The 26,154-nt window shown below is 45.6% G+C and overlaps 1 protein-coding gene across 1 annotated transcript in view; it reads left to right on the forward strand.

Annotated features, from left to right (window-relative positions):
• Skap1 (src kinase associated phosphoprotein 1) overlaps positions 1–26,154 on the forward strand; it is a 234,409-nt gene that overhangs the window by 32,435 nt on the left and 175,820 nt on the right. Inside the window, exon 4 of the mRNA XM_023718126.1 lies at positions 5,192–5,293. Coding sequence (XP_023573894.1) covers positions 5,192–5,293 — 102 coding nt within the window. The remainder of the gene's footprint in view (positions 1–5,191; positions 5,294–26,154) is intronic.

The following is a 26,154-nucleotide window of genomic DNA, read 5'->3' on the forward strand; positions in this document are numbered from 1 at the left end:
CCCTTCCCCCAGCTCTGTTTTTTCTCTTTTTTGAGGCGCTTAAGGTGATGCCACACGCTGCAGCTCTCCCTACTGGTCAAAACGAAGAACTGCACAACAAAGGACAGATTTCTTGGAGGAGGGAGGGAGGAAAAAGACATTTTCAGCGGGCTCCCTTGGGTATTATTCTGTCCAATCTACCAGTGACAGATGTAGTTCATTTGAGAATATTATTAAGCCGCGCCGCCTTTGGGTAGCTGAATTCACAGGTGGCGTTGCAGCAATTGTTCTCTGAGCACCTAATCCGTTTGGTTGTGTTTCTGATCACTGGGACTGCTGCTCTCGGCAAACGTTCTTTCTGAAGGCTCTTGAGGACTCTGGCGTTCTTGGCACGACTCTGGCACCATCAAGCCGCAAAGCTGGGTCTTCGGCTCAGTCTGCTTCTTGTATATTCAAGATCTGGCTGGAGCAACTTTTTAAAAGAGTGATAAATGGCAACTTTCTTTACCTGGCTCGTCATTTGTTCTGTCGCCTTAATGGCATTCGCTACTATTGCTACTCAGTGCTAAGGCCTTGAGGGAAAAGAGAATATTTATGTATTGAATTATGGATGGGGGGGGGAAGATGGACAGGAAGTCAGGCCGTAAGGAACAGAGAAGGATTTGAGACCTTCACTCTACGTGGATAAATCACAGGAACTAACCACCCAAGTCCAAATGGATATTTAGGACTCAGCGAAGGCTCTGAGATGTTCCATGGGAAGCACCATACATTTTCTCATGCCCGAGCATGGGGGCGATGGCGTGTAATTTATAACAGAAGTAGGGACAGAACTTGAACTTGGGTGCTGCCTTTACCTGGGCTCTGTAGCGTAGTTACATGTGGGTACCGTTTGACATACACGGCCACGTCTGTAGCCCATGTAGTTCTCTGGCTGGGGGTGGGATTCGATCCTTCAGGTGAATGGTTATAAGAAGGAATAATACGCTGCTGTCTCACTAATCTCTCCATGATTTGGCTCTACAGACTATTACTATTAAATTCGCCCGTGAAATTCTGGCAGTATTCGTGCCGTCAAGCATGAACACTAGCTGGATTGGGATCATGGAGCTTTATTTGTAGCATCTTAGTAAGGATTTATTAGTTTAAAGCAGGAGGTGTGTGGCTCGCGCACCTTTAAATATGAAACAGGGCAGGAAATCGTGGGTCCCGGTGTAAGGGCAACAACAACAACAACAAAAACACAAGAAAAGAAATTGTAGGTGAGTTGCTCTCGATTTCATTTTCCTTATATTATCCAGAATACATGGTGAAGTAACAGCAAACCTTAGAAAGTTTCTAACCACATCATCTAAACGGTTCGCTGTAAATTTGAGCAGTCTTTAGAATATAACTCACAGTTAATAAAAAGGAAAGTGAAAGGTAACTAAAACTAACCAAAAAAAACAAAACAAAACAAAACAAAACAAAACCATGGAGCCCTTAAAAGTCTGATGAGCAAACCTATCTATGTTTCATCTATTATCTGCCACCCTATATTTTGTAGGGTTTTAAAAAAAATTCTTAAACAGCTTTCTACCTTCGTTCATTTCTCCCTTATTGGGGGTGGGTGGGTGGGTAAAACTGTCATTGTCCATCCTCTTAATCCCTAACTGGTACCTGCGGTTCAAGACTCGATGAGTTTATTGTGATCCAAATAGTTACAAGGGGAAACATGAGGGCCCCTTTTCCCCCTGTTTGATTTGGAACTGGATTAGTAAATGAAAGTTTTTAGCAGTTTAATTCACTTCCCCATAAAGTTTATGGAGTACTAACAGCTGGTTGAATCTGTGGCAGGAAAAAAAAAAAAAAGAGCCACGTCTAGTGGCCAACCCATTGTCTCAGAATTAAGGCGCGAGCTCATTAACTGTTAATGAAAACACAGGGAATAAAAACAAATAGCACAGAAAGCCTGGCAAATAATTACCTTACACCTGACACAAAGCTGCTTTATCTTTTTGCTCCAACCCTCAGAAATTTCCAACTTATCACTCTATGGAGCATGAATGAAATGGAGTTTGACTCTCTGAAAGGAACAGTCGAGAAATCTTCCCGATGGGGCCCTCAGCACTGCCCGGTGGAAAGCCTGCCACTGAGTACACCGAGGAGCGCCCGCTGCTTGTGACACCTGCAACGGAAGAGCACACTGTAGCGGATAGCAGGGGACCCCTCGGCAGAGCTCCCCCAGATCCTAGTTAGAACTGCGGCGAGCACGGGCTGGAGGGAGTGGTTGTGATCCATGGCATGCTGGCGTTCTAGCTGTACAGAAACGTACTGATTCCTTTCGAGCTGTGCGGGGCGCACCTCCTTCGAGCACAGCCGCTCCAAGGAGGGGGTTTGGAGGCCTAACCGTAGAGCTGCCGAGTGGAAATGCCTGGCACTCTAGCTCGGGATCATTTATGCTTGGTCCCACCAGACCACAGGCACAGCCACTGGGCCCTGCGGTTGTCAGAGTCATAGCTGGGTCCGGAGTACACGTGCTTGGTTATGTTTTTAAGGAAAAATGATGTTCTCAACTTAAGCCAATCCACAATGGCCACGGTAATTGCTAATTCTTCTATAAAACTTTTCACCCATGCATCTTGAGTAGTTGTAATCATTTTAATTACACGGGAGTGTCTCTTTATACAGTGCCACAGGCCAGGTTCAGTGGGAGCCCAGGGGAGTCAGGCCACTTGATAGGACATTAGGAACACTTAGAGCAACAGCTTTATCATGGGCCACTAATTGCGCTGGAGTGGTGGTGGATTTCCAAGGCTTCCCGCACCTCAGGAGTCTGCAGCACGGACCTAGGGCTCTCATGCGCTCCCTTGCGTGGTAGCCCCTCCTGGTCGCGCATGCTAGGGCGGGGATGGCGAACCTTTCAGAGTGGTCACTGATAACCAACAGCGGGCTGCGGCACGGGTTCTCCACCGCTGCTCTACAGGGATGGTCTGGCATGGGGGGCCGGGTAGCTGTTGGATGCCCCGCTTGGGTCACAGTTTCCCATAACCATAGGATCTCGCGGAAGGGACTTTTCTACCTAATTTTCTACCTGCAATTAGTAAATAGGGTGCCAAATCCAGGTAGATGCTTTGAGTCAGACTTTTCAAAAGGAGGCTGCTGGTGCAGCGCGGTGCCCTGCGCTCGGTCCCGGAGTGGAAAATGAGCATTGCGGGAAACCCCGGGGGAAGCGAGGAAAGCGTGTTGTTCAGTGGATAGCGGTGTAGCAGTGGTAATTTCTTGGTTTTGGAAGATGTGCTGTAGTTATAGAAGAAGACAACTCTGGGAAAAATTGGGTGAAAGTTTATAGGAACTCTCTGTACTATCTTGGCAAAACTTGTATAGACCTAAAAAGATCCCCCCTCCAAAAAAGTTCATTTTAAAAAATATAACATAATAAACAAAAGCCTTCCTAACCTAGATGTCTTCAAAAGCTTTTTTAAAATGCTAGAAAATATGACTGGGTTGTGTTGTGAGTTTGTGTTGTAGATTTGTCTTGTAATGGTAGTTGATAAGTAACATTCAGTGTCTATGAGCTACACACGTCAGGTTTTGCTTGGCAATACGTTACTACCTTTTTTTTTTTTTTTAATTTAAGTTTCTATTTGGCTCAAAATAAAAATTTCCATCTTGCAACGCGTGTTCAGGTTTTCAGCCAGGAAATCCCCTTGCATTGTGCTGATGATTTAATTTCAGCGTATTCACACAGATGTAAAATTTGAGCATTTTAGACTTTAGCCTAGAAGCCGAGAATTTGTCTGGTTCTTATGGAAATTATGCACCAATGCCTTAAGCCTCACTATAAGCTTTGTACGCTTATCAGTCAACTAGTCGACGATAGCATTCTTCCTGATGTTAGCCTATGGCTTCTGTGTGAGGTTTAAAGCATCTTTTCTTTAAAAAAAGAAAAAAAAAAAAAAAAAAAGCTCTATAGTTTATTTCTCAAGTCCCTAACCTGCAGGTGTTTGACTCCATTCTGGAGTCTGTCTACTTTCAGGCATTCAAAGATGAGTCGAGATAGAACTGTGTAATTTATAGACAGGGAAGGCCACAGCCATTCGGTTTTATCATTTTATACCCTCCCTATCCTTCTGGTTTAATTGTAGGAAATAAACCTCTGAAGTGAGGCAATAGAGATTCTATGGAGGCCGTTCACTTTCACAGCTCCCTGGTCGCGAGCCAGAGCCAAAACTCTGCGCTGTTTACTGAGCTGAGTGCCGGTGATCTCCTTGGGAAGTGGTGACCTCGGAGAACATTCAGTGCAGCTGGAAATCCCTTCTCCGCGGTCGTGGGCTTCGTGGAGCAGCTGTTGTGCCCCTTTTACCAGCGGCCTGTACCTCTGCTCAGGGGACTCGAGGGAGAGCCATCTGCGGCACTTTGCTTTGCTTCCGGTTTCTGAATTAGCTAACATCTTCCGTCTGAACCTTTTAAAGTATCATAATATCACCGGCCACTTCTCCCGAATGCCATCCAGTGTAGGCTGAAAACATCCAAAAGAGATTAGCATTATTTTAATTGCATAATTCGGTATTGTATATACATTACCTTTTATCAAAGTCATTTTGCAGAGCAAATATTACCTTCTTAGTGCTTTTAGAATTCCTCGGAGGTTGCTTGCCTCAGCTGTAAACTAGAATTACGAAGAGAACTTTATTAAGCTTGTGAAACAAGTAGTGATTTAAATAGAAATAGAATTCAGCAAGGGCTGAGTTCTCTGTGCTTTCTTATGTCTCTTAGTTTTCAAAGAAAGAAAGAATATTGATCTTGGTACGTTGTATCATGTGGAGATTGAGTCTATGTTATGCCTTCTATTTTCTTTGGAAATATGGAGGGCGAGGTGCTTGGGGTAAAGCTCGGAATGAATGGGGGCAGGTATGCATGAGGACAAATTCACATAGCTGCCTGCATCCTAAGTGGGACGGAGACCTTTCTCTCTGGTGGCCAGACAGTTCTTTAGCTCTGCTGGGAGTTACTTGAGTGGAAAATTCCCGTCCAGGTAAGGTGACTCTTGAGCGTTCGTTTTTTCATGGGTTAATGAACAGAGGCCTGGTTTAAGTAAAAGGTGCAAAGTGTGTGTGTGCGTGTGTGTGTGTGCGTGCGTGTGTGTGTGTGTGTGTGCGCAGTGGAAGAGCCTACCGACAGCTCTGTCAAGATGTCCAGAGCTGAGCTTGTTTTCTTTCTGGTCCCTTAGGAGGAGATCGTGGACAAGACAGTTCCGATGACAACCACGGCGGCACTCTCGGCCCGGGCCTCACAGCAGATGCCCCCCCGCTGGCAGACTACCAAGATGAGGGTGAGTGCCACCATCCTGCCTTGGGGAGCCTGTTCTCTTCCCCTCGGTGCTGCCGTCCTTGCCTTCTGACCCGCTGTGCCTGGCGCCCTCATTGCGAGGGACAGCTGCATGTTTCGGTGTGGTGCGGATCCCCCGCGTAATTCAATACTCGTGATGTTAATGTATTTAGGGAAGCACAAAATCCACATTGGAGCAGGAAGGCATCGTTATTAAGCTTTTTTTTTTTTTTTTTTTTTAATAACAGTGCGAGCTCCAAGGCTATGAGGGCATTTTGAGAATGCAGGACCCGGCTTAGCGCTCTTGGGGAGTTCCTGGCCTCTCCCAGGTGCCTGAAAATGCGAGTTTTCGTTTCTCCATACCCGGGTTATTCGTGTATCGTGGTTCGCTGGAGATTGGAGCCCCTGTGCGATGCCATTCGCCGGAGCTTCTTCCCTGGCTGTGACAGTACGGATGTCCTTCCAAGGGATGGGAAAGCCGCAGGAGCTGTGGTACACATCCCTCCCCCCATGCGTCAGTTTTGCTTGATTTTTGGGAAGTGGGAGGACTTAAAGAATTCAACTGCTATGGACATTATTTTATACTGAAAATACAATGATCAGTCACAGAAGGAGGCAAAATAGACCCAAGTGTTTAAGATGAGGCACATAGACACAACGATTTGGGCCAGGTGGCGGCCAATTTCCGGCTCAGGCTCAGCTCTCCCAAAGGTGGGGGGTCTCTCCTGGCAGGCAGCCAGGGAGCAACGGCTGGGTGGTCACTGTGCGCAGGGTGTCCCACTCCCTGGACCTTCCCAGCAGAGGGGAAGGGGTGACAAAACTGCTGCTGAGCTAAACATGACATGGGAAATGCATCGTTCTCTTAAAGGTTAAGAATAAAGTTGGTAAATGATTTCTTATCTTTATTAGTCTTTCTGGTTCTTGTTTTTCTTTCAAATTTCAAGAGTATATAACTCCTCGCTTTCATCTCTCTCTCACTCTGTGTGCTTCTTGCTGTTTCGCTCAGCCCTTCTGATGACTCGGATCCCCCTTCACCGATCAGCAACCTGCACACCAGAACTGTGGATCAAATCCCACAGAAACACCTCCTTTTCCTCAAGCTTTGCATGTTAGCAGGATTAGCAATCCTTACATGTTATAAATTGAGCCTTGTCATGCAAGATCGCTGTTGGCTCAGGTATTAAACTAAAAACACGGTTTGAATGGAATGGTTAATGATTACTTCAGTAGCTGATTAATAATTGTAGAAAATTAACAGTGCAAAACATAAAGAAACTAACCTACCATTTGGCTTTGATTAATCTAATGCTTGGCAGCCCTGGAACAGCAGAGCCTCATGGATCCACAAGTCACTTATTTCCAACTTTCTCAAACACAGCTGAGAACACAAGGAGACAGAGAGGCCTCTAAGCAGAGCCCGTTGTTACTGCCTGGGAATCGAACATGGGCCTCCCTGATTCTCGGGGAAACCCTTTCTAAATTGCAAGCTTCAGCAGTGTTTGGGTTCTTCAGGTCACTGTGGAAGAAAGCTTCCAGTGAGATGCAGAGGTATCGGTTACCACACGACATTGAAGTAAGAATCAGGAAAATAAAAACTCATATACAAAACAAGTGCACAAAGAAAATTTATATGAGCTTTTAAAAAATAATTTATGTATTTGGTACAGGGTCTCATTATGCAGTTCGAGCTCATAGTGATCCTGTGTTCAGGCTCCCGAGCCCTGGGATTACCGGGGTGCGCCACCTCGCCTGATCTGGGACGTGGCTCAGTGCGCCCAGGGGCGGGGCCGGTGCAGCACGTGGTGCTGGGGATCGAACTCCAGTCCCTGCACTTGCCTACGCAGGCGCTTAGACTGCTGAGCTATCTTACCAGTTACCATATGAGTTATAAAAATAGCTGTCTGTGTCTATTCTGTATTACAGACCAGAATCGACTGAAGTCTCCCCTGAGAGCTCAGTACCTGCATAAATTACAACTTTCTTTAGTAATAAGGCTTGAGCTGATAACTTCACACTGAGCTACAGCCTCAGCTCTTTCTAGTCATTTGTTTACTTAATTCTTTTTTATTTGTTTTATCCTGAGCCAGGACCTAAGTGACAGAATTGCCCAGGTGGGTTCCAACTTGTGATCCTCCTATTCTCAGAGTGCTAGGACTATAGGCATGGGCCACTATACCAGGCTATAAATTAAATTTAAAGCTAGCATGTATTACACAGTTAGGCTGGTGCACGCCTGCAACCCAAGCACTAGGGAGGCTGAGGCAGGAGATGCACCATGAATTTGGGGCCAGCCTGGGCTATGTGGTGAGGCCCTGTCTCAAAAAAAAAAAGCAAACAAATAAAGATAGTTGGGGGGCTGAGGAGATGGCTCAGTGGGATAATTGCTTCCCTAGCAAATGCAAGGGCCTGGGTTCAATCCCCAGTTCTGCGGGGAAAAAAAAAAAAAAGATAGTTTGAACTTAAAACATTTGTTGATAGCACTGAGGATGCAGCTCAAGGGTAATGCATTTGCCTAATATGCAGGACACCCTGGGATTGATCCCTAGCACCACACACACACACACACACACACACACACACACACACTCACTCACGCGCTCACACACACACACACACACACTCACACGCTCACACACACACCGTAGAAAAAGGTGACTTTAGTATCTGGAAAATTTCAAAATTGAAAACTTTACACCACCAAAGTTTCCTATAAGAAAGAAGCTAATGATATTAGTAATATTAAATCCTTAATGGATTTATTTTTATTTTACTTATTTTAGTTCTCTGTGTGAAAGTTGAAGAGTTGCCAAAGTGCTCAAGTCGGCAGTAGAAGCAGGCGTAGATCTGCCCCATGACGTGCTAAAATCTTGGCTGTCGGTCACGGGTGATGCTGGAGCCTCCACAGAGCTTCGGGGTAGCACAGCGTCAGATCTACAGCAGGCGTGATAAATGCTTGTTTTCTTTCCTAAAAATTAAGAGGATATACATTTCCTGTGAAATTAAAGATAAGGTCATAAAGGTGTTAAAGCTTATCATAAACTTTATATCCTGTTTAATTAGATTTGCCTTGGTAGAGAACAGTATCATGTGGATTTTTTGAGACAGGGTCTCACTGGCCTTGAACTCACTAAGTAGCCCAGGTTGGCATCAAACTCTTAGCAATCCTCCTGCCTCAGCCTCCTGGATTACAGGCATAGACCCCCACACCTGGCTTTTTTATTGGAACTACCCTTTCTCTCACTGTCTCTCTCTTCTCACTCTCTCTCTCCTTTCTTTTTCTCTTTCTTTTCTTTTCTTTTCTTTTTCTTTTTTCTTTTTTTTTTTTTTTTGATATAGCATCTCACTATGCAGTTCAGACTCATAGTGATCCTTCTGTCTCAGCCCCCCAGTGCTGGGATTACAGGCATGCACCCCCACACCAGTTTTGGGGCTGGTACAATGCAGCCAGGGTTATGGGGCTGGCATGGCATTCGGTACCAAGGATCACGCTCAGAACCTTGCTCTTGCCAGGCTGGTGCTGAGGCTGCCAAGCTATCTCCCCGACCCTCAACAATTCCAAGAGATTCCAAACTACTAGCAAGGGGCTGGCTGCTATACCCGGTTCCCGTCCTCCTGAGGTCTACTGTTTCCCTGGGACAGCGGTATCACTAGATAGATAGGTGAGCGAATCACTTTGCTCATTCCTGCGGAGATAGCTAAGGCAGTTCTTCAGCTAGGAAATACAGTCTCCTTTCATTTGCTTTACAGCATTCTCTGTACTAGAAAATGTTAAAAAGATTTTAGCTTTATTGCCTTCCACCCCCGGCCAGACATGCAGCCTGCTCTGTCTGCCCCGACTTGGGCACGGAGAAGCAATAACTGGGTCGTATTTGGGTTCATGCTTCTGTGAAAACTACAAAAAGCCTTAGAAGAACAGGGAGTCCCGGCCAGGTGCACAGCGAGCAATGCAAACCCCGCTTACAGGGTAAGCCATGCATAAAAGGAGAGCAGGGCGCTCCCGCCCGCGCCTCCCCCTTATGTCCCAGGTGGAAAATCTCACGGGGGACAGAGCCCAGCATCCGGAAAGACCCCCGTGAGCAAGTGGTGCCAATCAGATTTCCAAACAGGAAGCATATAGTTTCCACCGCACTGAAGGAGAAAATTTTTTTAGTAGAAAACATCGAATACAATAACTGTATAAAAGCCGGACAATTAAGAAGCCAGACGGGCTGATTGTTTTCGGCGTCTGCGTATACAATGGAGTTTGGTGCGTCCAAAACCTTATTTCTTTACTATAATGAAGAGCCCCTGTCTGCCTACGCTTTTTTGAAAGTTGGGTCGAGGAGAGTAATTGTTCTAGAAAGAGTACAGTGACTCCTTCAGGCAGAAAGAGAAAAGGGGAAGTTGTTTTTGAAGAAAGCTTCAATCTGTAACACCGAGGTATTCGCTGTAGGTGATCCGAGGAGAGTGGCCGCCGTCAGGTGTATCCAGGAAGGGAAGGAAACGCAGGGAGAGCTTATTTTTATATCAGGCTGTCGAAGGGTAGAGAAGGTTTCATTTCTTGCAAAATGAGAAGCAGAGTGGAAAAGTAAGGGCCGCACTCATCTGTGGGGATGAGCGAACGGGCGAAGCTGCACAAACCACTGCGGACACGTGCGCTTCTTGTGCACTTAGTCATAGCACTCCGCAGACCGAGGCCAAATACTCTGAAATGGAAGAGGACTGTGGCTTGGCTTTGATTTTTTTTTTTCGGTATTATATTTAGTACATTGTCTTTTTCAGGTTTCTCTGCTTTGCTTTTAGTTGTAAAATACGTCAGTTTTAGGTTGAAGAACATTGTGGTAGCGCAGAGGTCCCGCGCTCCATACCAGGGCCCGGCTCTGGGCTCCGTCACCAGCCAGGCAGGAGGTGGCGCTGACGGAAGCCCTGCTCCGCCGCCTGGAGTCACACTGTGGGTTTTCTGCTTTTTAAGAATGGAAAGAAGATTCTAGGCCAGAATGTAATTTAAGCAAACTATTTTAGTATTGTGAAATAAAAATTAAGGTTTAGTTTATTGATGGCCTTTTTGTGGCTGGCGTTCAAGATGGTAATGAATTCTATCAGGCCAAAGTTAGCATCGTGTGGCCCAGGGCTGGCCGGTCCATGGACGTGCTTTTTGTGGGTCTTCTTAGTGAATTCAAGAAAAGGTTCACAGAGGAGGTCCTGTTATCCCCATTGTATAGGGAGAAAAAATGAGGCTTAGAGAACTAAAGCGATTTTTCCAGGGATGGCACATCTAATCCACATGCGAGGTTGGCATCCTAGTGGGTTCCTAAGCCGCTTCCTTTGCAGGGGTCCTTACCTCCTGTTGGTGCCCAGTAGCTGCCATTCTCGCGGGCTTCTGTCTTTCTCCCTAGCCATAATTCTGAATGTACTATTGATTTTTAAATACATGTGTCCAGAACTAAAAATTCTCCTCCAACTACTGCTTTATCAGCACCCCCGCAAAATTTGATATGTGTTGCTTTTATTATTTGTAGTTCTATCAAATATGATGTCACACCCATATAATCCTAGCACTTGGGAGGCTGAGGCAGAAGGATCTTCATGAGCTCAAGGCCAGTCTGGGCTACAATGAGTTCAGACTATAGAGTAAGTTCCTGTCTCAAAATGATCAAAATCATTTGATCCTCAGTATAAATAAATAAATACATGCATATAGCCATACATCCAGATCATAACTTGAAGTGTTTCACAATCTTTATGGAATTCTTTTTTTTGCACCTGTTATTTAGAAGCATTTTTGGTGCTTTTTGTTCTGGTTTCTATTTTTGTGAGTTTCCTCGTAGTTTCTAAGAACTTTTAAACTTACTCGTCTACTATTAACTTCTAATTTTATTCCATTATAATATAAAAGCACACCCTGCATGTTTCTAAATCTTTGGCTCTTGTTAAGACTTCCTTTGTGGCCTCATAATGATTATTTTATACCTAAGTACTAGGTGTTCTCCTGAAATATTTATTGACTACTCTTGCTGTGTTTATAAATAGGACTCTTCAGATCTTCTGTTCTCTAGAACTTCCATTATCTGTTTTTTTTTTTTAATTTTTATTTATTTATGTGTGTGTGTGTGTGTGTGTGTGTGGCCAGCTCAGTCCACCAGGGGGCGGGCTGGCTGGCATGTGGTGCTGGGGATTGAACCGCGGTCTCTGTGCTTTGCTAAGCTTGTTCTACGTAGGTGCTTTAGACCACTGAGCCATCTCACTAGCCCCTCCATTATCTGTTGAGAAGGGTGTATTGGAATCTCCAATTAGAGTTGTGGATTTATTCATTTTTTAATGTGTTGCCTTTATGTGTTCGCGGGCCTATAATCAGGTACTTGTAAAGAGCTCTAATTGTTTTTATTTTTATTTATTTATTTATTTTCTAATTGTTTTTAAAAGGTGTTCTTTCAGTGAACTAAACTCTCACCCTATGATTGCCACTGATTAAGCTGGTGTTACTATCTAAACCTACCGGAACCCCTTTGAGGAAGTTCCGGCCTAGTGTAAAAAGCATTTCTTCACAAGCCAGGCTGATTCTCTCCTCACTGGGAAGTGTAGGGCCTCATGGTGGTGCGCAAGTTGTATTGTGTCCCAGAGAAATAAGCCACATTTTACAGTGCTAACTGAGGCATGGGAATTAATCGTGCAGGGATTAGAGGTAAACGACCTCATTGATCAGGATAAATCTTAGGTGAAATCCCAGTGACAACTTTGGAGCAATGTTTAGAATCACCTTATGTGGAATGTTAGAAATCTATCACAGCCACCACCGGCACCTGCGTACCAGCGATCCCTACAGCCTGTGATGCCAGGGATGGTAGCGCCCTATCGGATTGGAAGGATTAGTAGCCTAAAAACATTGAGCCATCGGCCTTTCACTTACGAATGGGTGAGGACCATTTCTGTGTTCACCTGGCTTGGTTTGGATTTTTAGACAAGGTCTTGTTACGTGGTTGGTGCTGGGAGCAATCCTCCTGCCTCAGCCTCCCGAGTCCTGGGATGGCAGGTCTGTAGCACCAGCTCTGGCCTCGGGTATTTTTTAATTATGTAAACTAGGGCCAGGGAGATGGCTCTGTAGAATAAGCTCTTGCCTGGCAAGCACAAAGGCCTGAGTTCAAGCCCTGGTTCTGCCAAAAAAAAATAATAATAATAATAATAATAATTATGTAAACTATATGAACGTACTTAGATTTTCAGTTCCTTGTTGCTGTATACTATGAAGACAACAAAAAAGACTCCAAATAGTCTCTGTCAGCCTGTAAATAAATATACATGTGTGCATTCAAACAAGTGTTTATCTCATTCTCTTTTTATTTTAAGACGTTGGGTCCGCCTTGGTTGCTAGCTAGCGGATACACTCTCTCTAGGAAAGGCACCCGACCGCTGCCAACACCAGCGGAGGTCCCGTGTATGTTGGAGGCTCGCACTACGGAGCAACATAAAACTTGTTCCCATGTCTGTTCGGGCGGCCCAAGAACAAAATTTGCAGCGCAACAGCCACTTTCGTGAGCACGTGGATTTCTGAACAAGTTTTTGTTGGCTTCGCTTGACTCCCTCCGATTTCAGGTCCCTGGGCGAAACTAAAGATTCCGTGTTGAGTTAACTGTGACAAGGGTAAGTAAGCTGCCACTGAGCATCGCGGTGGCCTCCTTCATGAAGATAAATGTCTTATTAGGGTCTAAGACACCATGTCGTTTATATAGTCTGGTATAAATCACAGTCGAAGATGACAAACCGGGTTTCAAAGTTGACAGTAATTTATATAACTTAAACAAATGATTACCAGGGATTATATGTGTTTTGTGAAGAATTAAAAAACAATAACAATTATCCATCTTTGAGCGACCCATTTTTCACCCCCTGCAGGACACATCCAGCCCAGGGTGTGCGTGCAAGCCCCGCCCTTCACCCGTGCTGGGCCGGACATCGTCAACAGCACCTCTTTCCCTAAGGCAAACAACTGGGAAAGTTTCAACCTAAAAACCGTAGGCTTCCAGGCTGGAAGGAACATGGCAAAGAGCTCAGCTAGTCTCTGTTTTATCAAAGAGGTGTTAATTTTGAAAGCGTTAAGTGTCTGGATTCTACAGCCAACAAGTGAGAAAACCCAAGACCAGCTCCATGGGACAGTAGCCTCTCCCATAGGACACTTCCAAAGGGTCCATCTGTGCTAAGAAGTCCCTGGGTTGATTAGGCATGGAACTACTTAGTTATCTTTTTGGCCTGTCTCTGTTATAGCTTTTAATATACTGCTAATGAAGAGTCAGCTATCGAATGCCTCTATTGGGTGCCTCTGCTCTGTGACAAGCTTAGTGGCTGTGGAGGATACAAAACAGGAGAGGGATGTGACTCTTCTAAATACTCGAGCTGGAGCGGGGAGGTGCAGGCACCCCCCAGAACGGAGAGAGCACAGAATCGAGCGCTGGTGACTGGGAACGGTCTGTAGAAAAGACTTGGTAGGGCTTGCAGTAGTTTGGAAGAACGTTAAAATAATATTTGATCTGGCTCCTGGCCAAAGTGTTTTTGGAAGTCGTTTCCAGACTGGGAATATGACTAAAGGTCCACCCTTTGAAAGGTCAAACAGTACTATGGAGCTTCCAGCGCTGTAATTAGTGGTGAAATAACAGTGGCAGATTTTAAGTGCAAATGGTCGATTTTTAAAAGAGTGGTTTGGCAGAGGAGAATAAACTTTTGTAGAACGCCTCGAGTGCTGGTCTTCTGCACACTCTAAACTAGCCAACAAGCTTAATGGCAGTGTGTTCTAGGAGATGATTGTCACAGATGTCGGTGTGGCCTGATTCCAGCGGTGACCCAACGAGACCACATGTTTTGGTTTTTAATGCAATTTAGATACACATGTTTGATGCAGAGCAAAGGCAGTCAGAAGCGGGGGGAGGCTGTAAGTGTTTACATGCTGCTGATTGGAAGCGTTTGTGTCCCTCGCTCTTACGTCCTACAAATGCAGAATTAAAGATAGCATTTGCTCAGAACACGGAATCAGCCTGAGGTTGGCTATCCAGCCTCGGGCAGTCCTCCTTGAAGGTTCTAGAGCTCTCCACCCTCAGTGCAGTTTTCACCACTCTGATCAGCCTCCTTCAAGTTCCAGAGCCATCAAGTGTTTTGTCCTAATGTCTAATTTTGCTCTAATTTGAAAGTATTTTGTTTCATATTATGTCTCTATACGTCCGTCTGTCCTTCTGTGTCTCTATTTCTCTATCTCCATATCATGCTTCAGCTGTCTTTCTCACAAGCTATAAATTCTTTTGGCCTAACATATAATTCTGACTTTCAAATAAAAAAGAAATTTTCATAGTGCCTTTTCAAATAACCCAAAAGCAGCTGTTCATCTCCAGGCTCTCATGGTCTGCAGAGAGAAGGTGCTGAATTCAGACACTATTTTATACCTCGCCTCTAGACTGCGCTTCCAACTCCGATGACAGCCTTTTCTTTATGTTGAATTCTAAGTAGATTAAACCCAGATACACTCGTCTAGGAGGAAAGAAAGATTATGCGGAATGGGTCCTCTAGCTTGTAAAAGATTGAGATTTATGAGGGAATTTTTCTTTCCTGGGAAGTTTTCACTTATAAAAACCTTTATCCAATTTGCAGTCATTTTCTAAGCTGGTAGGACATAGCTTATATGGTAGAGAATATTTTCATGGGAAACTGCAACGAGTAGGCATAATTTTATGATTATTTCACAATGGTACCTTAACTTTTACTTTATTAATAAAACATGGGGGTGAACCAGGATTGCATGCCCTGATCATTATTGTCTCTAAAAGACATCTGTAAATGCCCAGAAACTTGGCCAGACCAACCCAGAGATTGTCAGAGCTTAGGGAAAAAAATGCCCTGCATATCTAACCCAGCCGTCTAATGAATTCACATCACTCTTACTAATATCTCATTTAATTAATTATCAAATATAGTGACAGTGCCTTAGGTCTCTCCTTTGTAAGGACATCTTGCCCGCCCAACAATCACCATTAATTTATTCTTCATGTCTAACCTAAACTTCTCCTTCCTTAGTTTCGGGCCGTTGCTCTTTTCTCTACCATCTTCTGAGACTGGATAATTCCCCTAATTCATTTCAACTGTTACCTTTAGTCGGTATTAAAGACCGTGAGCATCTATCCCCAGAGTTTCCACTTTTCCAAACTACATAAATTGTTCTAGCGCCTCCCCACCCCACCCCCGCCTCACCCCGCCCTGTCACACTCTGCAGACCTCGGGGATGTTTGATCACGTTCCTTGGTATTCGCCGGTCCAAGGGGGTTATCTAAGGAGGAGGGCTGCCTTTTAGGGCGCCAGGGAGGAAAATGGAAACCACTAGAAACCGCCTAAGTGTTTATTTGACGCCGGCATTGGGAGCATCCGCTGAACACACGAGCGCAAGGCTTGCTTTGGCATATGCTGGGAATAGATGTGTATTTTAATGCCTTAATGTATTATGGCCTGTTGTAATTGAATGTCTATAAAGTAGCAGTTAAAAGGGTTTTATAGACCTTGGAAGCGATCAGAATTCTCTAGCCCCCTCTTGTGGTAAAAGACAATACTACTTTTGGACTTTACTGAATTTATTCAAGGATAAAAATTGTATACCTACGTACGTTTATGCACCCTCAGATCTGAGAATTTCCTTTTTTTAAAATTTTAATAATGCCTTAAAACGGGGCCGGGGAGATAGCTCAGAGGCATAAGCGCCTGTCTGGCAAGCGCAAGGTCCCGAGTTTGATTCTCGGTGAAAAAAAAAAAATCTGTGAATAATGCCTCAAACATATGACTTCCTTGCAGCCATGAATTCCTTATATTTTTATTACATGAGTTAAAGGGAGGACAAATAAAATAAAACCTGTAATATCAAGGTTTTATATTCCTGAGTAGATAAACAGGAGAACTTGGATACGCTTATAACCAAACTCACAAATGCTTTTTCTCTGTCAATTATAAAAGGATGTGGTTAGCATTTCTAACAGATTAAATCAGATCTACCGTATATCCTACAACATATTAATTTTGCCAGATTTATCATTTTCTGTGGCAGCATCCTCCTGCGGTGAGCGTATTTCAGATATTCGCAAAGACACAGGAAGCGAAAGGGACGGGAGGGAGCGCAACTGGTGTGCAGATTGCAAATGAGTTAGTGCGCGTTTCCTGCCGAATAAATTTCTACAGGTAGCATAAAATTATATGTGCTTTTTAGGAGACTGCTAAAAGCGATCCTGTGCTGTGGAATAATTATTCTGCAGACGAGAGCCAGTGGAAGGTGGCGGTTGGTGCGCCTCGGTGGCATCCGGGGCGGCGGGCGCTGGCCTGTGTGCGGCCGGCCGGGGGGCCGCTCGGGTCGCCGGGGTGCTCGGATCGGGTTCTAACTGCAACGGCGGGCCCTGTTTTCAGCAACTCTGTAAATAAATCTGAAACTGTGTTTCAAAGTATTAAATATGACCTTGGTTTTTGCAAAAGAGAAAAAGACCTACTGTCGAGGTCTTCCAAGGGAGGAGCAGTGCGGACCCCGCAGGACAGAGAAACGGGCTGCTCGCGGGTGAAGTGAGACCCGCCAGGGATTCGATATTGAGTAGGAAGCTCGTCGTGTTGACTAATCCCCCCATGAAGAGTTAATTATTTTGTAAAACGCAGAAATCAGTTCCCTCTTACTGGATGCTGCGACTCCCTCTGGAGTTGTGTGGGTCCAAGTTTAGCCTCAGCTCTGTGTGTATTTTTGTCTGCCCTGTGAATGCGCAAAGCTGGAGCACAGCCCGCCCGGGTGAAGTCTCACAGTAAAACACTTATGAGTCCTCAAGTAATAATTAATTTTTATACTTTTTAAAAGACAATAAGTTGATGTGACATTTTTTGAGGTCAATCTATAATCAAGCTAGGTCGCCACCTTCCGCCCAGCTTCTTAATCTGAATCAGGTTTCCCAGACAGCTCCTGGTCTTAGAGGTTTTTGCATGTCGAGGCAGCACTTTTCATGAGACACACTAATGTATGGATTTTCCTAAAAACTCCAGAACATTCTTCCCTGTGCAGACAGGCACAGGATGGCCTTTCCTTATACCTGGGCTGTGCACATTTCAGTTCATGAAGTTATCAAAACCTGAGGCTGCTGCTGGGTTGTGTTCCATGACTGATTTAAAATTACGTGTCCGAATTTTAATAAAACTCTCTAAGGACGAGCTTTGTTTTGGACTTGAGGAGTGCAGACAGAATCACTCTAGAACACTTCTTTTTGAAACAAAATTTACTAATCAGATTAAGATTTTTATGGGTTTTTTTAATTAGGGAAATTATAATGACTGGTTTGGAGACGTCATGATTAGTAACAGCTTAAAGTGGAAATTATTTGCAAAAGTTTGGCTTGTGCAGCTGTGTGGTAGCGTGACAGTGTGCCGTTGTGTGGCACTTATCCAAGGGTACGGACAGGAGAGACCCTCCTCGAGGGCCACATCTGAGTTCCTGTTAGTATATTATGAAAAATCATTGTTCTCCTTATCTTTTTTGGTGAACCTGAGAGTAAAGAACCACGCCTCTTCTTTCGTGGCCTTTGCTTTGTGTGTACAAATGCTTCCATCAGTACAGACAAGGGCTTTCAGAACTTTTCTAAGGGACTCAAGGAAATCTTCAAGCGGAATCTTTTGCAGGTTTGCTTCCTCCAAAACAACAAATTTATTTTGACTTGATAATGTTACATTTTTCAGGCTTTCTCCCTAATTTTGATGCATTAGAATTCCCTATGTGGGGTGAGGCGTGTCCAAGGGAGTCAAACAGGGAAAACTTTTTACTGCTTTTGCACTTCTTCTGTGGATAAAATTTCAAATTGTAATATAATTTCTAAGTTTAAATATATTAGTTTGCTTAGAGCTGCTCTGTGCGGTGGTAAAAGATAACATAGAAAAGCCTCATAGAAACACTTTTGAGCTAGTTAAGATGCCCCAACTTTGTGTAATTGAGAAAGTTATGCTCAAGAACAATGAATTTACCTGTCAGAAGAAAAAAAATTAGGACAAATGCTAAGAAAGTTGATATTAATTGCAGTAGAGCTAGGAAGATGAGGCTGTGCTGCTAACCTGGTCCTAGCAAAAGAAATAAGACCAGCTTGGGAGATGCGCTAAAAATGCCTTTAGCACTTTTGTTTCTTCTCTCAGTTCTATAATTCTTTCTTAAACTCTCATACTGTGTTACTACTTTTGTTTGTTTTTAAATGGTGAAGGGAAATCGCTGGAATTGTCCAAGTGGTCACTTAGTGGGTCGTGGCTGTCGGGAGGTGACCGTAGCCCCCCTTTGCCTGTGAGGTAGGCTGGGTGTTAAATGGCTGCCACCGTGTCAGTCACCTTACAGAACATGACAGAGATAATGACCGACAACGCTGCAGAAGTTACAATCTAGGTGAAAAGTTTCACGGCTTGAAGTTCCCTTTTCTTGTATAAGATAGGCAAAAATCGACTTCTGTCTGACTTACTTAGAATATTCTTCAAACTCTTCTCCCAAGTTATTACTCATAATAATTCCATCCTAGTATTTAAGTGATCTACGTGACAGCATTCTGGGTATGATTTTCAATAGACTACAAGAGTGTAAAATTAAGAAAAGATTTCCATGAAATTTTTTGCACACTCTGCAAAATGAATTATTGCAATTCCAATAAATAATTTTTTTTTTTTAGAACGAAAACCTAAAAAGCAGTCAGGGATTATTCTGCCGTCAATCCCTGCAGCTCTCGTTAATGCCTCCTGATGCCCTATCTGTAGAGTTAGACAAGAATCTATCCCAGCTCATCATCCTGGCCAGGAGGATTTTGAAAACGTGGCATCTTCCCCCGGAGTATTGACTGAGAAGCCCGGCACTTTTACGGGCCTGGCAGACTCAGGCTCGCTGTAAATCCAGATGGTAAAAAGTCCCTGAGAAGTTTGTGATTAAGAAACTTTTGCTATCCTTTCAAAATGAAATATGCCTGCCATTTTTTCTTGAATGATAAAAGCAGATATTTTATGTTATTGTCTGAATCTCACTTTCTGAAATACATTTTAATAAGTTTGTTAGATGAAAGTTTCTGGATTTCTCAAATGCCAGCTTAAATGATTGGTTCATAGTCCAGTACGGCTGGACGGCATGTGAAAAAGTAATGATAAAAAGATGCTACTTCAGCAAAAATAAAAATACAATCTTACCTCAGAAACCAGAAAGCCTGCCCCCAGAGAAGAGTTAATATTGCTGTTCTTTTATAAATATTATCAGTGATTTAAAGCAGCAAAAATATGGTGAACTATGTTGAAAAATAAAGGAAAAAATTTAAATAAGAAATTTTTTAAATGTAGCTTTTAAAAAATAAAGACTTAGTGTAGTTTTTGTTTTTTTTTAAATTATAGGCTACATTTCTGTTTAGAGTTAGTAAGAGCAATGATTAACTCAGAATACAACGTGCCCAGACTAGATTCAGTGGTAAAATTTTACTGGGAAAAAGGAGCTTAAAAATAATATTTTATTTCATTTATTTACTTATTTATTTATTTATTTATTTATTTTTGACAGAAGCAGGGATTGAACTCAGGCCCTTGCACTTGCCAGGCAAGCACTTATTCTACTGAGCCATCTCCCCGGCCTGGGTTTTATTTTAGAGACAGGACGTGGGTGTGTAGTTCAGGCTGGCCTCAACCTTACAGAGATCCTCCTGCCTCACCCTCTTGCATTCTGGAATAGAAGCATACCCCAGCAGAAATAATACTTTATACAAAAGTTCACCAAGTTTATCAAGTGGGACCTGGGCGTAGCATAGTGGGTGAGCGTGTGCTTAAGTACGCAGGATCGGTCCTCAACAGCTCCCTGGGGTTTATAATCTATGACAAAAATTAGAAGATAATGCCTACACCTTTCCCCAAAAGTCACGTGCTCAGTGAATCTGTTATGTCCTCCTTCAAATTTTATTAAGGAGTTTATTTGCAAAAAGGCCAGATAGGGCCATTCCTCTTGAACTTTGCATAAAGGCTGGCCTTTAATCAACTAGATTTTTTTCCTCCAGTTGCAGAGGATTCCTTTTAAACATTTTTTATTTTACGAGGTAAGAACAGAGGTTAAAAGAGACCCCCGTGTCAAATGGATTTCCAGCTGCGATGGAAGGACAGTTCTGTGTCTCTGGACTGGGCCAAACTGAACTTCATTTTTTTTTTAAACAGCCCACAATCCCCCAGCAGCGCAACCTGCCCCTCGCTCCCTGGGGCCGTGATTCTGTACGATTTCTCTGCAGTTCCGGGAGCAGGGGCTGAAAGCCGGGCACATTCTTCACGTAGATAATGCCACTGTGCAACTAATAGTGCCTTGTTCATCAAGGAAACGGATGGCGGGGAGGTGACGGGCTCGTCGCCCGCTTCTCTTTGTCCCGGGGCCCCTCGGACTGATTGTATCAGCCACGGCACTGACAGATGGCCCCCCAAACTTGAATGTGCAGTTGAGTTATGGGGTTTGAAGGTTCCATTCCTCTGCCTGGGGATGTTGGTCGCCGGGAGATAAAGGAACCTCGCTCCACGAGAGCAGAACTCTGCAGAACCCGGGCCTGGCTGTCCGCGGTGGGCAACTCCGTCTCTCTCGGGTTGGTGTGTTTGTCTGGGCTTTTGCTTGGGGCATGACTGGCTCCTGAGCCGGTGATTCACCAACTTCCCGTCCTTGGCTTGGCGCAAAGATCTCTGGAGAGCCCGGCGGGGTCCTGGCGGCCGCGGTGGGCGGCAGGTGACCGCCACCGGCAGGGACGCAGACTCATTCCCTCCTTTGCGCGTGCGTCTGGCTGCACGGGTACGCGGCAGCTTCTGCGCCTGCGCGAGGCATCCTCCCCCGCACCCCTGCAGCACCTAATGCATACGTTTAGTCTCTCGTGAGTTTTTTTTTCCCCCTGAGTTATGACTTTTGAATTATGCTCCGAATGTAGAAATTTCAGACTTGCTGTCCAGGCAAAATTTTAAGCCCGCACCCCCCCCCTTGGTGGATGACAGTGACGGGGACAGTTCTTTATGCCAATCTTTGCAGTTCTGATCGAGCAAACCAGTTCATAAATGCCTTCATAGTAGTAAAAAAAAAGTACTGAGTAATGGTAAATTAAAGCCTGGAGGATGAATTGCGAGCACTTGATTTTTTCCCCAGATCATATAAATTTAAGGGAACTATTATAAACGGAACAGATAATACCATAGAGAAAAACTAGAAGTTAGCTGCCTCTTAGGAATGTTGAAGAAAGCCCTGTGTAGGGAGAAGGGTTTAAAAACACCGTTCCACAAAGGACACACCAGCCTGGCCTGCATTGCCAGCAGTAGCGACCCCTAGCGCAGGCCTGTGCTGCGGACACACCACGCGGTCGGCAGGGGGGCTTCGTAGGCCCTGCTGCCTGTAATCAAGGAGTCACATGCCCACCTCAAGCTCTCCTCTAATTGCTGTCACTATGAGGTGGCACCGCTACTTTTATTCCCATCTTCCAGGTGGAGACACTGAGTCCCTGACATATCCTGCCCAGGGTCCTCGGAGCTAAGGTGGGAGAGGCAGGGGTGACTGCGTCTCGGGAGTGCCAGCGCCTCAGGGACAGGAAGCGACACTGAGCAGACCCCTGAGCACCCTGCTGAGGGCAGAGCAGAGACCAGAGTTGTTGGGGAACGAGGCACGTGTTCCTCAGGCTGCCACTAACTGAGGCCCTGAGGCAATTTCGTGACAGAAGTGTCCTGCGTGCTCCTTGCCCCTGCTGGAGAGCAGCTGCCACCAGTGGTAGACGCTGAGCGCTTGAGAGCTGCCTGTTGAGACCGAGGAAGTAAAGTCTTAGCTTAATTTTTAATTAGTTACATAGGTCAGTAACCACAGGCGGCTGGTGGCTGCCTAACCCGAAAGGTCTAGAAAACAGTGGCCACTTCCGGTCTGGCCGGCCTAGGATAGAGGGGAAGAGGGTCTCAGAGATGGCTCGCGGGACCGCGCACGGATGGGGCTCTGGAGGGCGAGGGGGAGAGGAAAGGAGATGCCCCGAGGAGCAGGACCTGGAGTGCGGGGGGTGGAGAGCGCTGGGGTCCCTGCCAGCGGACTTGCCAGCATCGAAAGGTACGCACACCTCAGGGTTTGGGCATTCACGGGCTGCAAATCGTGACCGACATCCTCACGAGCGGCTCAGGAGGAGGTGTCCAGAAGGCCCTGTGGTGTCTGTTCAGGCGGGCGTTGTGGGGCTCCCTGTCCGCTCGGTCCCCACAGAACCCGGATGCAGGGCTGGAGGTGGATGGGTGGGCCTGTCTCCTGTCACGGGGACCTGTGGAGCCACACCAATCGGCTCCTCGCTGCAAGGCCGAGCCTCGTCCAATCTTTCTCCAGAGGAAGATTCCCCAGCACATTAAAATGTCTTTCATTATAGGCGCAGTTAAGCCCCTGCTAATGAGTGGCGCTGTCGCTAATCTGCACACTTTACAGCACTGCGCTGTTTAAAGTCTCCTTTGGAAGCATCGCGCCGCTTGACTCCCACCGTGAGCTCTCCAGGGGTGCCATCTTTGCTCTGTAGGTGAGGACACCAAGCTCAGAGGGTCCTAGCATCCTGTCGCATGGATGACAGGGCTGCATCCCAGCGAGAGCCGGGCAGAAGGGAGCCAGGGGCCTCAGCACCTCGAAGCCGATGAGCGCAGCCTTCGAAGTGCACTTGGTGCTGTTGTGTGTGGATACCCATTGCTCTGATGAACCAACTGAGGCACAAAGGGTCAGAGCTGAGTCATCAGACCTCCCGGCCCAGCTGCCTATTTATAGGAAAAACAGCAGAATAGTGAAGTGTGCCGGCAGGCGAGGGGGGGAAGGCTGAGGATCAGACACTCAGAGCAGTCTTCAACAGGCGTGTTACAAGCCAAAGGAGTGAAGGGTGACATGTAGGTTAAAAGAGATTTTAAAAACAACACAATCTCATACAGGGGGAAGGAGGGAGAGAGGAGATCAAGGTGTATATTAGAACCCCAAGCTGAAATTTCTTATTTGTTTTGTGCTCTTTCCCTTGGTCTCTCCACGATTCCCTGTACTGAAATTGTGTCTCAGCAACTTAGTGTTTACAGATTGCTTCGGAAAATACGGCCTAGGCGTTCTTACAGCGACAGCTGCTGTCCAGGGCACTGACCCATGTGGCCACGTTCTCTTTTGTTCCTGAGCTCTCCATGGTACCTGTCCAGCATTCTGTAACGCTTGGTGACCCTCAAGTTTCAGCTCTGCCACCGTTGGAATAGAGAATAATCTGGAAAGATATGGGCAGAAGTGACAGGGACTTCCACGTCTTCAGGCTGACTCACAGTCATTTTAAGAATGGAAAGACAGCCCGGGCTGGTGGCACGTGCGCGTCTATAATCCAGCACTCAGAAGGCTGAGGCAGGAGGATCACTGGGAGTTCGAGACCGGCCTGGGCTACAAAGTGAGGCCGTCTGAGCTGCAAAGCGAGACCCTGTCTCAAAGACCAAAAAAAAAAAAAGTCATTTGAAAATATTTAAGATTTGCCAGGCATGGTGGTGGAACAGGGAGGTTTTGATGGGTATCTAACTAGTTTGCCCCGTACTGAAACAAATGAATGCCTTCCCTCCATTCTGGGGACAATCCCAGTGCTCACCATGGGTCTATTTGTAGTAAAGTTCAGTTTAGGGGTGCCTTGTGCCCCTAGGGTGAGGATTACGACAGTCACAATGTTAATATAGCGTAACTACTTTCCAGCTTCCCCATGTTCTTTTTTGTTGTTGTTGTTTTTGCAGAACCAGGGATTGAACTCAGGCCCTTGTGCTTGCCAGGGAAGCACTTATTCTACTGAGCCATCTCCCCGGCCCCTCCCATGTTCTACTTGGTTGCAACTTAGGCTTTATACTGTTTGTGTACAAGTGTGTGTGTGTGAACTAAGGAACAACTTCCCTTAAAAAAATGAAAAGCTACTTACAACACCAACATTTTGCTTATAAACATGTAGGAAAGCCTTCTGTTTCCCAGCAAGGATTCTGAAATAGAAGGACTGCAAGGATTGGAAAAATACAGCTTGCTTTATTTTCTGTAGAGATTACTCAGTTTTTTGTGGTGTTTTTTGCCAGCTTAGCCCACTCTGAGGGCAGGCTGGTGCGGCATGTGGTGTTGGCGATCGAACTACAGTCCCTGCGCTTTGCCTGCACTTGCCTGAGCAGGTGCTTTAGACCACTGAGCCATCTCCCTGGCCCGCTGTAGAGATTACTAATGAGCCTTCCCTTCTGATCACAGCGGGAGGGGGCCGCTCATCCCAGTGAACCTCCCACAAACTGAAAAGTCTAGTCACTACACTGATGGTACCAGATAGCACACCGAGTACAAAGAATGCTTTTTAAAAATATATGTATGTGTGTGTGTGTGTGTGTGTGTGTGTGTGTGTGTGTGTTTCTTTTGCGGTACTGGGGATTGAACTCAGGACCTTGCGCTTGCCAGGCCGGCGCTTTGTTTTAATTATATGTTGCTATGTGTACGTAGCATATCTTAATTCTTTTTTACTCCCCTCCTGCCTCCCCATTTCATCATCCCTTTGTTATTTTCAGAAGATCTGTCTCCTTATTAGCTACTTTTCATTTTGCTCTTGATTTACATTTTGGGTTTCGCATATGAGAGTCTTATGGTTTGTGTCTAGTTGTCCCCCCAAAGCCTCATGCAGTTATGGGGCGGCTTCTAGAGTTTGTGGTTAATTCATGACCCAGTGCTGGGACTGTGGGTGTGAGTGCTACACCTAGCTGGGGCAGAGAGCCCGAAGGCCACATACGGGAGACAGGCCTGCTCCCTGTTGCCATTGTTGCTGCTGCTCCTGCCCTTTGACTCTTTGCCGCCACCATGAATGGCTGCTCTCTGCCATGTGCCGCTGTGCCTTGGAGCCAGATAATAGTACGGGCTGAAACCTCCACAAACTGTGAGCTAAATAAACCTTTCCTTCCTTAATTTTGGGTGTAACGCATTTTGTCCCAGCAGGAAGAGAAGAGTAACTGACACAGAGAGAATCCATGGGATATTTGAACTTGTGTGGTCTCAAGGTACATCCATTTTCTTATAAATGACTCAAGGTTTTTCTTCTTTGGAGCAGTGTAATACTCCACTGTGTATATGCAAAATACACAGGCAGGAAATAGACCACAGTGTTACAGAGTAGCGGGCTGGGTTTGGTTTGTGCTTTTCTCTAGGTAAGTGTAGAGCACATTGCGCTGGTTTGTTTGTTTGCTAAACTGTTTCCAAATAAAAGACTGTGGGTGGTTTCTTGGTTGTAAACGAGTGTGCTGGATGGTGGGGGGAGGCGTTAAGCAACACAGGAGACGAATCCTGAGACTGAACTCTCTGTCCTCCTGCCTCGCCTCCCAGCTCCAATCTGGAAGGTGAAGGTGCCATCCGGCTCCGCTCTGTCCGTCTTGCGGCCTCCAGCGTCTGCCCCCCACCTCTCCTTCCCACAGGCGTGCACTTAGGCAGAGTGGGAGTGCGCCTGCAGGAAACAGACGCAGGTAGAGCTGACCACGAACGCACAGCCCGCGGGTCCGCCTTGCGCCCAGCGGTTGGGAGCAGCGCTGACTCGCTTCTCTTCCTCTGGCCATATTTGATTGTTTTTTTTTTTGCGGAACCGGGAAATGAACTCAGGCCCTTGCGCTTGCCAGGGAAGCGCTTATTCCACTGAGCCATCTCCCTGGCCCCTGGCCATATTTGATTGTGATTTGTTGGTGGTGGTTTTGTTTGTTTGGTTGGTTTTAGGACCAGGGATTGAACTTGGGACCTTATGCCTGCCAGGCAGGCCTTATGCCGCTGAGCTGTCTCCAGGGTCCTTGACTGTGATTTGAAACTGAAGGCTCACTCCTTTTCCCTATCCGACCTGAGTGGTAAGGGACCGACCCTCCCTCCCT

Source organism: Octodon degus, unplaced genomic scaffold, assembly GCF_000260255.1.
Source record: "Octodon degus isolate 3935 unplaced genomic scaffold, OctDeg1.0 scaffold00056, whole genome shotgun sequence".
Lineage (NCBI taxonomy): Eukaryota > Metazoa > Chordata > Mammalia > Rodentia > Octodontidae > Octodon > Octodon degus.